This window comes from Lycorma delicatula, chromosome 1, assembly GCF_047948215.1.
Source record: "Lycorma delicatula isolate Av1 chromosome 1, ASM4794821v1, whole genome shotgun sequence".
Lineage (NCBI taxonomy): Eukaryota > Metazoa > Arthropoda > Insecta > Hemiptera > Fulgoridae > Lycorma > Lycorma delicatula.
In genome coordinates this window covers 82,640,457-82,659,261 of record NC_134455.1, presented here as the reverse complement: position 1 = coordinate 82,659,261, position 18,805 = coordinate 82,640,457, and the positions used below count along the sequence as shown (strand labels likewise).

Genomic DNA, 18,805 nt, shown 5'->3' with positions numbered 1-18,805 from the left:
ATAAACCAAATTATTTTCATCATTAAAGTACTAAGAAAATTCTTTTTGTCAGATTCGAAAGCCCGAAATTGTTGTATTTTTTTAAGTAAATTCCAACCTTGCAGTCTTGATCCTAACAGTTCAGCTTGACTTTTTGATAAATTTAAATACTAACTATGTCATTTAATTCACCTTGTGATATAAGATGTGGCTTATTGGAAGATAATTCAAAATCAAAATCATTGTTGTCTTCTTCAGTACTGCCTGATTCTTCATCACTGCTTTCGAAACATACATTCTTAGGTGGCTCAGGAACTGGAATAATTTCACTGTGAGCTGTAAGCCTGATTGTAGATTGCAATGAAGTAACAATCGGTTACATCAGGGGTGGCCAACTTTTCTGTATATAAGATCGACTTTTTATCTTAAAAGTGTGTCGCGATCGACTTGTTGTCATAGGCGTAGTCTAAGGGGGAAGAAGGGGTGTGAAATGCATACTATGTTTATACACTGTGTTTCAGTATAAGGTGCATTCCAGCGAGGTATGGGTAGATAAATAAAATATATTATTTTTTAAATCACTTATTAAGTTTTCAAGATATAGGCTCATGAAGAAAATAAATTTCCAGACCCAACTTTTGATAGCAGCATTACTTGCGGTACTTAAAAAATTTGATTTTCCGACACTTTTTCAACATAGATTTTTACTAACTTAAAATGCAATTAAGTGTTTTATCATCTGCAATGTATAAGTTGTTGTACTATTTGTTCGTAAATATAAAAAAGTTGTTATAAAAATGCACAGTATGGCTGATAATTTGATTTCAGTATTTCACATTGAGTTATTTGGGGCCAGGACAATTTATAATGAAAGAATAATAAGGCTTACTTTTTGCTAATCTATCAATAGCTCGCTGAGTACACCTTATACTGAAATATAGATATACGGCTTATCTATCTACGTAAAAAACAAAAACAGGGCCAAAAAACTCACGTCCAGGAGAATTAAAAGAACATGGATAATTATTAACAATATTTATTCATTCAAAGTAGCTACAGATAAATACAGATTTAGAATTTACTTTGTTACATTAACATTAATGGGAAGACTGAGTTTGCATGTCTCTAACCAAGGAATCATAATTAGGTGTATATCCTGACAAAGATAATAATAATGAGTCTTCAGTATGGGAATCAGTCAGGACAGAACGTTGTTTAGCCTTTATTACAAGTATGAAAATGCCGATTTGCATAGGTATGTAGATCCAAAACAAGAATAGATATATTCGCTACATTTGGTGATACTGGGATATTTTTATTGATTGATATATTTCCAAAAATCTTCTTCAAATTTTCTGGCTAGTAAGATTGTCAGTTTGTAAAATTATTATTTAATTTTCTAATGCCCTTTAATCCATATGAAATATGTTTGAAATTTTTTTGCTAATGCGTTTCACACTTAAATCTTTTTTAAAAGGAAAATATATAAATTCCACAATTTCTTTAATTTTTCAAAATCCTAGAATTTTACCTCAAAATCTTCAATTACTTTTTGGATTTCTGCGACGTATTTGTTGATATTACAATTAATATTTTTATGTTTTTGTAAGTTATCTGCCATATTTGGAAAATGATTCAGATTATTTTGTTGCAGATCTTCTATTAGCAAAATAAATTTTGTTTTATATGCGTCTATGCAGCTGATCATATCAATTACTGTTTTATTTTTATCTTGTAATTCTAAATTTATGACTTAATATTGAAGTAAAATCGGTAAGAAATGCTAAGTCACTAAGCCAAGTTTCATCATTTAGATTTTCACAGTTTCCATCTTGTTCGAGAAGAAAATCTATAATTTCAGACAATAAATCTCAAAATCGCTGCAGAAATTTACCTCTGCTTAGCCATCTGAAATTGGTATGCAGTAATAATTCAGTTTGGCCTTCATCGAGCTGCAGTTAGAAGAGACGCCATTTGAGGGAACTTCCTCAAATCGAATTAACAATTTTAAATGCTATGTCCATTACTTCTTTTGTGTTTAGTCTCTTGCTAGCTAACACTTGCTGGTCAATTATGCAGTGATAGCTCAAAAAGGCTGGGAATTCATCTTCATTTTGACATAGGGCTATAAATCCATTTCTGCAACCTATCATTGCAGCTGCGCCATCCGTTGTTATTGAGACTAACTTAAAAAGTGGTACTTTCAAATCACTGAGCAAGTTTTTAAAGGTATTGAATATGTCTACCCCTCTAGTCCTTTCCTTCAAAGAAATCATACTCAACAATTCTTCTTTAGATGTAAAATCCTTAAAAACCATACGAATGAAAACAAGTAATTGTGCTGTATCACTTATATCTGTCGATTCATCACACTGAAGGGAAAAACATGAACATCTATTAATATCATTATATAACTGCTCTTTTACATTCCCACTCATCCTTTCAATTCGTCGCAACACTGTGTTTCGAGACAATTGTAGATCTTGAATTGCAGCACAATTTCACTCTTGTTCTTAAAATCATTAAAAAGTGAGTCTGACATTTCCAAAAAAACTTCCTTTACAAATTCACCGTCGGAAAATGGCTTACACTTTTTTGCTAAGAGATAGCTTACTTTGAATGATGCAGTAGTTACTGCTTGTGACTTCAACCTTGGCTTTTTAAAAATGCTTTGTTGATTTGTTAATTGAGTTTTAAGAACCCTAACTTTATTTATGTTGTCTCAGTTCAGAATTTGGTGGATAATCTGTTTGATACATGTTATGTAAAGCTAAAAAATGTCTCTCCAGATTATCCTTTTTAGCAATGACTACCGAGATAAGGCATATTAAACAACAACGTTTAACATTCACCATCGTAAAAAAGTAATCGAGTTCCCATTCTTCATTGAAGTGATAAGTTTTTGATTTTTTCAGTTTACTACTCGTGTCCATGGGTATACTAGAATGCAAAGAAATATGACAATTTAAAGAATAAATATTGAATTAAATATTTTCCTAGAAAATTAAAAAAATCATGAACTGCGGCAATTATCTCCGTTACATTGAGAGAAATAATAACAATACTGCATATTACGATCGGAGACAGCAAAACAAGAATATTAAAATCTAATATAGATATATTCAAATTTACAAGAAGTATGTTAAAGTTACAATATATTTATGATGGTTTACAATACCGACTTCTTAATTTAAATAGAATTATTGTAATTCCTAATATATTTGTAATACTTATTTTTCTCTCAGTGTAATGACCGCAGTTGCCATCTGTTGCCGAGAATGCTCACTTATCAAGTAAATAGATAGGTAAGAAAAGCAATTTAATTTAAAACAAAGAAAAGGTACTTACGTTTTAAAGGGAAGAAAAATTGAAACTGAACGTGGTCAACGAGGATAAATAATATTGATTAATAATAATACTGTTAATACAAAAGAAAAGAAGCTACCGTATGACACTACCAAATATTCAAGCTAACTGACTGTGTTCTTCGATGAGTCGAGTCGTAACTGTTGCGTTCACGCGTAGCGTCTGGTGACAAGTGTAACACATAAGTCAAAATGTATTGTGCTGGTGGGCAGAGATCACAGTGTCAGGCTGTCAGAATTCTAGGAATTTATGGCCTTGGCAAATTCCCAGAATGCATTAAACTATTGCTATAAAGTTTTGTTTTCTACAATCGCTTCAAACTCCATGGTAGACGGAATTCCACCCCAGATATTGCGAGCGATCGATGATTGACCAAAATTGGCCTTGCAATCGACTTGTTGGCCACCCCTGGGTTACATGATTCTTTAGTTCACACCAAACCATAGGTACACCAAATGGCAAAGCCTTCTGTTTACCTTTCAGCCACCCTCTTAAATATACTGAGCAGTTATTTCATAGTACATGAGGAGCCCACGTCTTATCCTGATAACCAATTTTACACTGAATGTATAAATGATATGCTTTTTTAATTAAAGGTGTAATGTTTTTGTTTGATTTTAAGGTAAACTCATCACATACATAACAAAAGGCATCTACATCATTTACACAATTCTGAGGCATTATGACACTGCACTGTTAACAAACTTGACAGGAATAAGACTGAACAAAATTAATTCATTCCTAAATCCAGTGCTTAATACAAACAACACAGTTGTTGTTTTTTCAGCTACATGTTTTGACCTGCACAGACATGATTAATCTTGTCCATGAAGGCTGATTCTTCAGTATTAGATATGATGTCATAATATGTGACTGTGATACGATTTAATTCTTTGTCTAGTATTGTTTATTTATAGCTTACAAATTATATTAACAAAGTTAAACAATAAAAAATGAGCTAACAGAATACAATATAGGAGCTTAAAATGCTACTATATGCTGAAAAATGAAAAAATCCTTAAATTAAAAATTTTTCAAAAATGGTGAGTGATAGAAAGATTCTGAGTTTACATTCGTTTTCAGCATCAAAAAACAGATTAAAATCATGTATCACATGTTATGAAATAAAAATTATGTTTATCAGTGTAATCAGTAGGTGAATCATAAAATAAGGAGTGTCATTAAATTTAATAAAGTTGGCAGAGTTAAGCAGATGAAATGGTACATAAGAATAAAACTGTGTCCTTTATTTTGTAAGTTGGTGGTTTTATTTTCTATTGCAAAATCATTTTTTTGACCAATTTTGAGAACTTTTATCAACTAATTGTCAGATAGCACCAATTTTTCAAGTTACTTTTTTAACACATTGCCATATTTTTATCACTAGTCCCCATTGTCAGTATTAACATTTTCACCGGTGCATTATAGGTTCAAATCTTGTAAGCTTTTACATTTTCTAATGCTATCTGTCTCACTTGTGCTAACTATCTGTGTTACTTAGCAATGTTATGAGCAGTATAAATGCCTATCTTGTTTAGGCTTCGACTGTACCAATCTTTATGTTCAACACTAAACTGAAGTGATGGAAATTTTAACTCTCTTTTTTTTTACCAGCTATCTAGAACCTTTTTTTTTCTTTAGTAACTTCAACTTTGTTTTGCCCTGCTTCCCAGAGTCAGACCCACAATTAAGTATTACTCAAACTCTGAGACGTCCCTGTCTCTAACCACCTGGGCAGCAACACTGGGCCTGGCAATACCGTTCCCAACTTCTCCACCCAGGCAGCCAGGACTCGACCTTTTATGCCACATCTCTAATAAGAGGACCTCTCTGAAGCCCCTGGCTTTGCCAGTGAGAGCAGTGGCAATGGTTCTCCCAACCAGCACCTGCTCCACCCATAGCCTACCACCTCAACTCCTTAGGGGGAAGTCACCCACCTAGAGATGTTCCGGTCGCCACCCCCCCCCCACATTCCTAGCCATGTTGTACCCACAGCCTACCAGTATGGAAGGTGCCGAATCCAAGGTACCCTCTCTAGGAAATGTGTTTGATTGCCGATGGTCCACACCAGCTGCCAAATCAAACAGCCAGGCCTGAGGAGTCCAGTCAAGTCCATCGATATCCTCCACAAGTTCAGGAGCAGAAGACATCCTTTGGCCATTCCCGAAGGACCAACTTTCCTAATTCCTACTCATCTACTCTGTCCTCAAGCACCTGCTGGAGGTCGCCACATCCAGATAACCATCATGCACCCTCTCCAAAGCTAAAATATTTCACGGAAAAATAAACCAAAAAATTTTGGTTTTTATTGTAAACAACATGTAACAGTTATGTACAACTATTACATCCTGTTTGCCAACTGGTTGGCAACAGGATACATATCTCATAGCAACTGTAGGCTCCAGCGTAAAAGTCACAAGAAATGTAAATCAAATAAAAATACTGAAGAGGAACAACCAGTAAAACACCGAAAAAACATCTAAAATAATAAACAACAGTAAGTACACGAAGAAAATTATGAAAAACAATTTTTCAACCATTGGAAAATAAATACCAAAAATAAACAAACCGACGTAGTAACACAGTAAATATCTACTGGCAACTGTGGACTCCAACAAAGAAAGACACAAACTTAAATTAATCACAAAAATACACAAAAAAGAAATAAAATAACAAATAAACGTCCAGAACACTGAAATAATAAATTAATTATGCAACACAAACAGTACAAACACAAAAACATGATAGCCCAAATAGCCAAGAAGACATCCTGACCAGGCCACCACAAAATAAACACAAAACTCTGTAAAAATAACAACAAAACAAAAAACAACAAAATGCAACAGAAAATATTGCTTCAGAGGATGAGATGAATGACAATTTTTGAGGCTGACAAATCACACAGCTTTCTCTCTTTTTCTGTTTAGCCACTGGAACTGCTGTAAAGTATTACTTCAGAGGATGAATGAGGATGATATGTATTTATGTAAATGAGGTGTAATTTTGTACAGTCTCAGGTCTACTATTCTTGTTCAAGTCCTAGTAAAGTCAGTTATTTTTACAAGGATTTGAATACTAGATTGTGGATACCAGTGTTCTTTAGTGGTTGGGTTTCAATTAACCACACATCATGAATGGTCGAATTGAGACTGTACAAGACTACACTTCATTTACATTCATACATATCATCCTCATTCATCCTCTAAAGTATTATCTGAAAGGTAATTACCAGAGGCTAAACAGGGAAAAGAAAAGGTCTACCATTTCTGAGATGTGTGGTTAATTGAAACCCAACCATCAAAAAACCCCGGTATATCCAAGATTTAGTATTCAAATTCGTATAAAACTAACTGCCTTAACTAGGAATATGGTTAATTGAAACCCAATCATAAAAAAACCCAGTATATCAAAGATTTAGTATTCAAATTCATATAAAAGTAACTGCCTTAACTAGGATTTGAACCTTAGAACTCTAGAATCCAAAATCAGCTGATTTGCAAAGACACATTCACCACTAGACCAATCTGGTGGGTTATTACAGAGCTTATCAGGACCAAATGCATGTCACGAGATGTCAAAACCAACTACCTAGGACCTGTACCCGCAGAAGGGAAATCAAAGGTCTTGCCGTAAATGCTCGTACAGGACATACGTAACTGGTACTGCAATCGTGTTTTAAATGTTTTAATAATTCAGTACACTATACAAACATAAAAATACACTAGGAATAGCTTCACAAGAGAAAATATTTCATTGGGGAAGCTGTTCACTGATGTTTATAGTCTGTTTGCATGAATTACGAAAAAATCTCCAAAGAGAATAAGAAAGAATGTATGTTTGGATAAGGAACTTTGTCTGACAAAGAAATGACAGCAGTGCTTCAAATAATCTAATATAAAAACTAGATGCATGCAGAAGATCCCAGTTTTTAAACTCTAAAAATATCTGAAATTAGTCTCAAGAGTTGTCTACAAATTACAGAAGATTACAAAGTGAAACAGTAATGACTAACAGATTCCATTTCTGCTAAAATGAAAATTCAAGCAGTTACATTTCTAACAACTGGAAATAGTGTAATAAACTTGGCAACAGGTTTACAGGAATTATAGAACTAGTTGTCAGATTATTGCTAAATTATGTAAATGCTGTGTATGAAGGTTACAAGGAATATGAGTAAAAAAACTTATATTTCAAAATTACCTTTTTTTTAAAGATATCACCTGCATTAATTAGCATATGTAGAATAAAATATTGTGTAATTCAAACAGCAGAATTCAGTCATGTAATTCATTTTCAAAAGTATTTAAAAAAATAAATAAAAGTGTAATTATTCTAAGTAATTTAATGAAGGAAAATAATTAATTAATAGCAGCCAATATTGGTTTATGACACAAAATATCTTCATTTTCTGGTTTAACATCTAAAATTTCACTCACATAATCTAACTTAACATATATCCAAAGTCCATTCTGCTCACTTGTATGTATGTTCTGGAATGGAGAGTATAAGAAGGGTTTGCATTATTCTTCATTCAATTTAATTCTGTATTAATTTTACAAGAACATAAGAATTAATTAAAGAAGTGAAATTAAGTACACAAGAACAGGAGATATTTCACAGAAGCGATAAACATTATACTTTTATACTCATGACAAATTAAATTTTTAATTATTCTTAACTTTTTTTGGACTAGGATACTCCTGACTAAACTTTCCAACTGAAATAGTGAGTTAATTTATAAAATTAATTTATTTAAAATGAGTTAGTTTACAAAATTACAAATGCATGACACATAGCGCACAATAACACATCAATCTTTATTACATCATGAAATCTTTAAACAGCACTGGTATGAATTCAATTAATTAAAAAGTGACAGATGTAAATGTTATATACCTTCTTTTTAAATTAACCTTTGATTTAGTACGTACTGTAACAGTGTAACCATATATATAAAAGATGTATTTTTCAAAACATCTTTTAACATATAAGATGAATTTTATGTGTTCATAATAAAAAATAGGAAGAGAAAAGATTGCAAAGGTAGAAGAATTTAGTACTTTTCAAGAAGATGCCTACAACCGATCTATAGTTAGTCAGTTAGTCGCTGTAGTTAGTTAGTTGTTAGACAGCGCCACTGAAATGAGAAAATACATAGTATATATTTTTTTCTTTTTAAGTACATACTGTGATATCATTAAAATAAAACGTGGATACTGTAATAATAAAATAAAGTACAGTATTTTTTGAATACAGTAATTTACATATATCACTTACTATATAACTTAACAATAACCTAATTTGTATGTATGCTTTAAATGTTAGGCTCTATTTAAGCAACTTCATTATATGCAGAAATTTTTTAGAACGTAACACCCACATAAATTGAAGGTGCACGGTATAATAAATTTACATAAATATATATTTATATAATAAATAAATCTAAAAGTGTTAAAAAAATTTAACCAAACTTAACCTACGCTCACTCGCACACTAACCTTCGCTCACTAGTAAAGGTTACCAAGTGAAGTGAGTATAGGTTAACTTAAATAAATTATAAATATAAACTAACAAATTTATTTCTTCCTTTCAGTGGCACCATCTAACAATTAACTGACTAACAACAGATCAGATGCAGCCATCTTCTTGAAAAATACCAAGAATTTTGTTATTTCGGAAGTAGAATTACTAAAGATGGACAACGCAGGAATGATATAAAATGCCAGCAAAACAAGCTTTTAGTGAGAATATAATTTACTTACATCAAAAATTAATTTAAACGCGAGGAAAACATTTCTGAAAGTATATGTTTGGAGTGTAGCTTTATATGGAAGTGAATCTTGGACGATCGGAGTACCTGAGAAGAAATGATTAGAAGCTTTTTAAATGCGGTACTATAGGAGAACATTAAAAATCGGGTGGGTGGATTAAGTGTCAAGTAAAGAGGTGTTGCAGGAAATTGAAGAAGAAAGAAGTATTTGGAAAAATACAGTTAAAAGAAGAGGAAGACTTATAGGCCATATATTAAGGATCATGGAATAGTCACTATTGGAGGGACATGTAAATGGAAAAACTAGTGCAGTCAGACAACGTTTGGAATATGTAAAACAAATTGTTAGGGATGTAAGAAGTAGGGGGTATAAAAATGAAGTGAATTAACTGGCACTAGATGATGGAAGACAAAAAGTGTTCATAATTCCAAAATGGTGATAAGAGGGTTTGATCCAAAACACATGATTTTTTGATTAAAAGAAATAAAAGTGTATGGGCCTGGTTCATAACCATAAAGACAATGTCAATGTAGTTACCTAAGTAACCGGATGCCAAATATAATATCAATTTTTATAAGCAGTCAAACTATAAGCTTATTTTATGTCTAATGTTACTAACAATTAACTACCTTCATTAATTTTTCTGGGCAGAAAACAACTGCAACAAAATGATTATTAGATCAACAACAAAATAAAATATATAAAGACTATCACACAGAAACAAAATATCAAATAAAACTGTTGAATTAATGCCGAGCTGAATGTGAAAAACGAATAGTTTACAATAACAGCTATAAAATTATTTAAAAAGGTGGTGGAACAACAGAATATGTGGCTAGAATAAAACAAGACAAATCTACACACATTTAAAAATTTTGTGATTTTTTCACTTTAAAAATAATAAATGTGTATCTAGTCCTCAACTATTTAAGAGATATTTTACGTGAATGGAGTCAATTGTCCAAAGAGAAAAGAGGAAGTTCAGATCTGCTAGTAACTTTTAAATCAGGGTAAAAAAAGTCTTAACGCAATTAGCAATTTTAATTCTGAAATATCTTGCGATTCTGATTATATTTCTTGGTTAATCATGAAGTTTTCAATAAGTGAACTGGCTTCCAATGAAAAATTACAAACGTTAAAACTTTACTAAATAATGCCATGTGAAACAAAAACTTACAACCTGTATATTGATAACAATTCTTTTTAGTGTATTCTTTTTTCAATCACTTTTGTACAAATACATGTTATTAGTTACAATACTGGTTCTTAAAAGGCTGTTCTAAGTTTCCATCTAGTTCAGTGTTGCTAAGTATATGATAGCATAGATGGAAAGCACATAGATACTTGTACAGGTTGTAATAAGGCCTTTGATAACTTAATCATGTATTACTGTTCAAAAGCTGTATTATTGTGCATTATCTGATATGGTGTTACAAGACACATGAAAAATTAAAATTAATGATTAAAAAAAGAATTATTAAAATGAAAAATTAACAGTTTTCGAAAAAATTAAGTCAATTTAAAATTTAAACAAATTTCTTTAAATTAATTAATTTGCAATTGATAGGCTTCCAAAGAAAAATTGTAACCGTTATCCTTTATAAAAAAATAGAAATATGTAGAACATAAAAAGAGATCAATTTAATGACGTTATATTTTACCTGTTTTTTTTTTATGAATTGTGTAATAATTTGAACTTGGAATTATTTAATTGTGTCTGTTTAAAAAGTTTTAAAATAATTGAAACAAATAATAAAAAAAAGATACAAAATTACACCAGATTCTTACCAAAAACTTACTTGCTCAGATGTCAAATCAGTTTCTGCCTTAACTACTGGTACAAACAAAAATTCATTCTCTTCCACTTCATCCTTAACTTCTACTTTAATATCAGAGCACAATGGTTCTCCAGCCATAAATGAATCATTAATTGTTGTGTCCATTTTCTGTAAACAGAAATAAATTTAATTTATACTTTAAACACAATCAGAATAATGTTACTTTCAGAATAAACAGTGGATAAACATAGATATAATAACACTTAGTTTTCCATCTACTGATTGCTGTCCTTTTTTTAAGTTTTTTAAGTACATTTAACAATTACAGTCTTTAAGAGCAAAATGAAATAGACAATAATGATCACTTTGTTAGCTTGCATAGCATTCTTACCTACTACATAAAAAGATGAAAAATGCTTCAGTTTTGAATTTTAATTAACTTGCACCATACTGCAAGCTGATAATTTTTATTATTAATTTACTATTATTATCTATTAATAATAATTTTTATTAGATTTGGTGGAGAAAATAAAAAAAACAGGTAAAAAATTATCAGCTAACATTATAGTGTATAAACATACTGCTGGGTTAATTTTCTGCAATAACTCAATTGTTTGTCAACAGATTTTTACAAATGAGATGTTATTTTGTTCAGAATAAAATACTTAATAAATTTTATAATAGATAAAAATTTGATCAAACAAATAATTACAAAGATATTGAATATTAAAAAATTAAGATGGACGCTACTTTGAAAGTGATATTTTAAATTTCTTTTTATTTTGTAGAATACGACACCTCTTAGATCAGCCAAATTGAATAAAAGTAGGTTTAACCGTTCCTGAGAAATAATTTTTTTGTTGTAGAAAATCACAAAATGGCGACCAGAAGAAAACCAAAGCAAAATAGGACTTACATTGAAATTTTTAACTCATTTTGGTGTCCTGAATCAGTACCTGAAGTTTGGGGAATATGTCCTGGAACACTCCATATAAAGCATTCTGCTTTTTGTAGGCGCAAAAACTAAGTGTCACATATCCTTTTTCAGCAAAGATAATACCAATTTTATAAGCTGAATTATTATGCAAATGATAAATATTTATTTAAAAAGTATTTACAACGATACATTGTCATTTTTAAATAATAATAATTATTATATTAATTATTTACTCATATCTTAGCACATTTATATCACTATTATTTCATGTAATTATTACTTTTATGAATTGATAAAATGAATATCCACTTCTGTCTTTATGCTTTAACTTTGTAATGAATGATTATGTTACTTTTTTCCTTATATTTTAGTGAAATAAAACGTGTATTTTTTGATTACCAATGTTAACAGTACACTAAACAGCTGATGTGGATACCATATGATTTCCTTGTATACCTATTAAATTACATATTTGCATTTTCTTAAAATGAGAAGTACATAACATTTTATTACTTAATAACTTCTGATACTTTTTTTTTGTTATTGAATTACTTATTGTAATTTTTTTTACAATCAGAGGTAAAAAATGATTAATAAATCAATATACAGGGTGATTCAAAGAAACGGGAAATTTAAAAAATTAAATAACGTTAATGAAAAATTTTTTTTTGAAAATGAATTTTATTTCATGTAATTGTACAAATGTTGCCATTTTAGGATACATACATTTTAGTTTATTTTTTAAAGATGACATTTTCCAGGTGACTTTCTCTTCTACATAAACACTCACGAAGTCTCTTCGTTAAATTGTTCATGGTTTGACGTAACATCTCAACTGGAATTTCCGCAATTGCTTCTCGGATCTTTGCCTTCAGTTCTTCCGTTGTAGCAGGTCTACTGTGAACACTTTGCTTTTAAGGTGACCCCACAAAAAGTAATCGCAAGCTGAGAGATCAGGCAATCTGGGAGGCCATCTAATGTGACCATTTCGTGAAATGACATGTTATCCAAACAATCGGCGTACAGTTGCCATCGATATCCGTGCAGTATGTGACATTGCTCCGTCTTGTTGAAACCAGGCTGTGTTAAGAATCGGTGGAAATCTCTTTTGTTGTTACTCAACAAAGGTTTCAAGCATGGCTACGTAATGAGCTGACGTCACTGTAATCGCAAGACCGTTGTCATCCTCAAAAAAAATAAGGGCCTATAACATCGTAAGATGAGATAGCACACCACACGGTCACTTTCTGGCTGTGCAACGGACGCTGGTGTAGCTGCGTAGGATTTTCTTGTGCCCAGTATCTGAAATTTTGCTTGTTAACAAATCTACTGAGGTGGAAATGCGCTTCGTCTGACATCCACAGTTCGTGAACAAACTCTTCGTTATCTTTATCTTCTGAAGCATTACATTACAGAATTGTTCTCATACGACTACATCGTTCGGTTTCAGTTCCTGGACGATCTGCAACTTGTATGGATGGTATTGCAAGTCCTTCACTAACATTCTTCGAACACTTGCACTATGCAATTGTAAAGATGCTGAGAGACAACGGATTGACCAATGTGGACTTCGTGTGACAGCATCTTGTAAAGCTTGAACATTCTGTGGTGTACGGACGGTTCGCTCACGGCCTGAAGGATTCTTTTTCATTGCCGAACCAGTTTCCTCAAAATTAGATATCCATGTTTTAAGTGCATGTGCTGATGGAACACGGTCGTGCCGTCCCAGATTAAAATGATGGCGAAATTCTCTACGGGCACCCTCCACACTGTCATTGTTTTTGTAAAACGCTTTGATAGCAAATGCACGTTACGCACCACTCCAAGGATCCATGACAACTAAATGGCAGGTTATGTTAGAGAGGCTGGCACCACTTATCAAGTGGTACCAATCGCCCATGGCTAGCAACACAACTTTCCCATTTCTTTGAATCACCTGTATTTAAATTAAAAAAAAAAATAATCAGATGTTTCACTAAATCTGATGTGGACACTACATGACTTCCTTGTACGCCTATTAAATTACATATACACATTCTTTAAAATGAAAAGTACATAAAATTTTATTTCATTAATAACTTCTGATATTTATTTTTTTTATTTTGTTATTACTGAATTATTATTTAACGTAACAATTTCTTTTATAATCAGAGGTTAATAATTATTAATAAATCAATATACAAATATTTAAATAAAAAAAGAAATCCAAGTCACATTGAACCAATGTGCCCTACCCCTTGTAAGATCCAAATATTTCATTAATTAAAATTTTTATTTGGCTATTATTGCCAATGGCAGAAAGGCTCCTGGAATAGATTATATTATATTAATACCTGTAGAATTACTGGGCAGTGCAGGTGAGGAAGCGATTGATAGATTATACAAACTGGTGTGTAATATTTATGAAAAAGGGGAATTTCCGTCAGTTTAACTAGTCATGCATCAAAAATCTTAACTAGAATTCTATACAGAAGAATTGAGAGGAGAGTGGAGGAAGTGTTAGGAGAAGACCAATTTGGTTTCAGGAAAAGTATAGGGACAAGGGAAGCAATTCCAACAAGGATGTTCCCTATCCCCGTTACTTTTTAATCTTTACATGAAACTAGCAGTTAATGATGTTAAAGAACAATTTAGATTCCGAGTAACAGTACAAGGTGAAAAGATAAAGATGCTATGATTTGCTGATGATATAGTAATTCTAGCAGAGAGTAAAAAGGATTTAGAAGAAACAATGAATGGCATAGATGAAGTCCTACGCAAGAACTATCGCATGAAAATAAACAAGAACAAAACAAAAGTAATGAAATGTAGTAGAAATAACAAAGATGGACCACTGAATGTGAAAATAGGAGGAGAAAAGATTATGGAGGTAGAAGAAATTTGTTATTTGGGAAGTAGAATTACTTTAATATTGGAAGGACAGGTGGAAGGAAAAAACTGTGTAGGCAGGCCACGTTTGGAATATGTAAAACAAATTGTTAGGGATGTAGGATGTAGAGGGTATACTGAAATGAAACGACTAGCACTAGATAGGGAATCTTGGAGAGCTGCATCAAACCAGTCAAATGACTGAAAACAAAAAAAAAAAAATTTGGCTATAACTCTGGAACCAATGAAAATAAGTACCACTTATGATAAATCGATGAAAAGTTATTAATGAGGGCTTATTACTGCAATTAAGAAAACGCCAAAATCCAAATGGATTTTGTTCACGTCAATAGGAGTGCACAATTAGACATTACACAATCTTAAATCCAAAATTTTAACATTCTACGTCTAATCATTTTTGAGTTATGCGTGATACATATGTACAGACGTCACACCGAAACTAGTGAAAATCGATTCAGGGAAGGTCAAAACTGAATATTTTTTACCCATTAAAATCTGAAACCGCAATTTTTTGCTATACAATACTTCCTTTACTTCGTACAAGGAAGAAAAAATTATTCATGCTTCTATTAAGCACAAAATTATGTAACCATCTTTATACAAATTAAATTTTTTTTTTAAAAAGGGGTTAAATATAAAATTAAAATAAAATTAAATGCAGAGTCTGTATAAGGATATTTGTCCTACCTAATATGTTTGTTTTTAACGCTGATCAAAATTTTGTTTATTCTGGATTTCAAAATTATATAACTTTTGAAACAAATTCTTCACAAGTCTAACAGTTACTCAATATACCAACAATACGATCATCTTTCATAACATGAATTCTATGCGGAGAGGTTTACAGCTCAGTCAGATAATACGGTGCTATCCATGTTGACATTCAAAAATTTCTAATTTCTGTAACCAATCTTATTAAATTTGTACAATAATGAATAACAAGTGTAGTGTCATCTGACTATTACAAATAAATTTGTGTTAGAAAATATGCCTGTACTTACTCTACAATCCAAATTCTCAGAAGTAAGGCTATGTTACTGTTATTACAAATGGTATTTAAGGCAATGATTTTGAAAAACAATTTTAACAGCTGAAAAATTAAAATCCAAAATTAATTTCCTTACTTTCAGCATAATACATGGTACTGGGGCGCCTAATTATTGTAAGATATTACTTTTTTCTAAATCATCATTTTAGATTAATGGAAAACATGTAGAACTATTACAAAATTAAATAATGAGTAAACATTTAATAAATAATGATAACGAGAAATACTTATGATAATCAATCAAATTATTAATCTATACAACAAACTACAAACTTAACAATGAAAATTGTATCAGCAAATAGGTTAACACCTATTACAAGTTATCGGAATACTCCAACGCAATTTCAACTTAAATAATTTAGTTTATTACCAAAGAAAAAAAACGTATTACAATTAATTAAATGCTCTTCATTCTTACAGATCTTTTAAAATAAGATTTGCAAACTATTGATTTTTCAGAATATTTGAAAAATTACCGCACTATTAAATTCGACTTGTTGAAAGTGGTCAAGTTAATCCTTTCACTACCAAATTTTTGTCGCTCATCATAATTATTTTTTACTCTGCAGCCATGTTTATTTAACCTTTTCCTATCACAATGATCCGCGGTTGATTAGCGTTCTGCGAAAATATGCTGGTATCTGATTGCCTCCCTTCATAGTCTTATGTTAACCTCTTGTGAAAAAAATTTCAAAAAATTACAATATATTAAAGAGATTTAACAGATTTTGACAAAATAAACCATTACGATTGGATATTTTTTATGCCTGTAACAACAAAGAAATTGAAACAGTACAAAAATTATGATAATTTAATTGCAGAATTTTTGTTGCGCATTTCTACTGCGTTTTTTATTAGCGAAATTTTTTTTGTGAAACAAAAAATTTGTGTTTCACAAAAAAATTTGTGTTTATGAAACATAGTTTGCTGATTTTAAAAATAATACTTTCAAGCAAATCGGTTGAAAATTGGACAAAATATGGTGAAAAACCAGTGTCATAAATCACAGATTAGTAACATATGTTAGTATAAGTGAAAGTAGATTCAGAAAACTACGTTTTATAAAAATTCCCACCACTCAACAGGCTATTCAAATTGACAAAAACCCATTTTTACTGTATACTCTTACTCATTACGAATCGATATATTACATGTTTACCGATATCATTTGTCAGAAAAGATATTTATAGACTTCAAGTAAAAGTGACGTATTTATGACCACAAATTCCTCTTTTTTTGTGTACCATATATCATAATTTATTATGTGTTTCAATACATCGATATGTTGCTAATAAGATAAGCTATTTTTGTAAATCCGTAACCCTCAGCAATTATAATACACACGCAAACCCTACATGATCTGAAAAGGTTAAGTAATTTTTATTACTTCAAATATATTTAGACCAAAAATTTTTTCTTGGTCATAAAATATGAACATGTCCACTGGAATGGACATCTGTAGTGAACGGTAGTTAGTTTCTATTAAATAACAAATGAACATCTTTATTATGAAAAATGTAATTTTTACAAAATAGTTATTTATAAAAACAATACAAAAATTCTTATAAAATTATTATTAAAATATAACTTTTTTTCTGTCTTATGTGTATAAATACTTAAAAAAATTCTATTATTAAAAAATTAGAAACAAGAAACACAGTAATGCTGAGTAAATCTTACCATTACAAGTCATAATAAATGCTTAGAAATTATTATTATTATACTAAAAAATAAACAAACAATTACAAGTTAAAAGGAATTTTTAACATAATATCAGTACATCAATATATATCTATTACTTTTATAAAAGTTCATGAAACAATTTCTGCCATTCACAAAACAAAGATGGACTTTACATTTTGTGCAGCACACATGAGTTTTCTTGGTGCACTTAATATTTTTGCATCGAGTTGCATCTTTTTTGGAATCATATTCTGATAGGTGGTCTACTAGATCTTTCTGAACTTTAACTATAGGCCTTACATCTACATTCTGTCTTTTCAATGGGTGGACAATTTGTTCTCTAGGAGAACTTGGTCGACCTCTTTTCCTGCAAGAACCTACTGGATTATCCATTTTTACAAGAGCTTCACCCAAACATAATTTAAAATCCAACAGATCAACAAATGATTATTTTTTAAGCTGTTTAGCCTGCCTATACTCTAACCAAGAATTTACACAAGCCATGTCAATGGCATGAAAAATCATCCTTAAAGTCCACTTACGACTCTTTAAAAATATTCTATACATCACAGTAAGTTGATTCAGAGTATCTACTACTCCCATTCCATAGTTATATTTTTTAACTATTTCTGGTCTAGTTACTGTAACATATTTCTTACTGTTCTTATCACACCTGTTTACTTCATCTGGTGTACCTACACTGACAAAATTGGAACCAAGAACAACTGATTGATTATCAGTCCATTTGCACAGAACAACTTCCCTATCTCAACTGGTCACTTGGTGAAAACCTCTTGACTTTTTTGAGCATTCTTTGTCAGACATAAATGGAGGCTTACAAAAACAATCAACTCTAACTGTACCGGCTGTAAATATTTTATTATTTTTTAAAATCTCGAATAAATTGAAAGTACAAAAGAAATTATCAAAATAAACACGATGGTTCTCTTTTTTAAACTTTTTTTTTTAGTTCTAATACTACAGAGCCTCCTAAACCGGTTTGATCAAATTCTGTTGTTTTGCCCTGGTATAGTATGAAGTAATGTATAATACCACTCTTCCCACACAAAATAAAATTTTTTATCCCCCACTTCTTAGGTTTTTTCATATACTGTTTAGTAGAATGATGCCCTTTAAATGTGATTATCTGCTCATCAACACTGAGATCTTGTTCCATTTCTAATTCCTTGCATCTTTTTCTGACAAACTCACAAATTGGCTTAAAAATTTTGTCATCTGAGTCTTTCATTTCTAAATTGTTAACTATGTGTAGGTTTGATCTCAGCTGATAAAATTGATTAAGAGTCATTGTTTCAGAAAATATCATGACTTTTAGGGATTTTCTCTGGTACAT

The 18,805-nt window shown here is 31.0% G+C and overlaps 1 protein-coding gene across 4 annotated transcripts in view; it reads right to left on the bottom strand.

Annotated features, from left to right (window-relative positions):
• LOC142319647 (uncharacterized) overlaps positions 1–18,805 on the bottom strand; it is a 45,770-nt gene that overhangs the window by 9,280 nt on the left and 17,685 nt on the right. For 3 of the 4 annotated variants that reach the window (XM_075357176.1, XM_075357187.1, XM_075357195.1), the window contains exon 4: positions 10,916–11,062. In XM_075357176.1, coding sequence (XP_075213291.1) covers positions 10,916–11,062 — 147 coding nt within the window. Of the gene's footprint in view, positions 1–10,915; positions 11,063–15,407; positions 15,667–18,805 lie in introns of those variants that run through there. The other variant, XM_075357204.1, reaches the window with a different exon arrangement.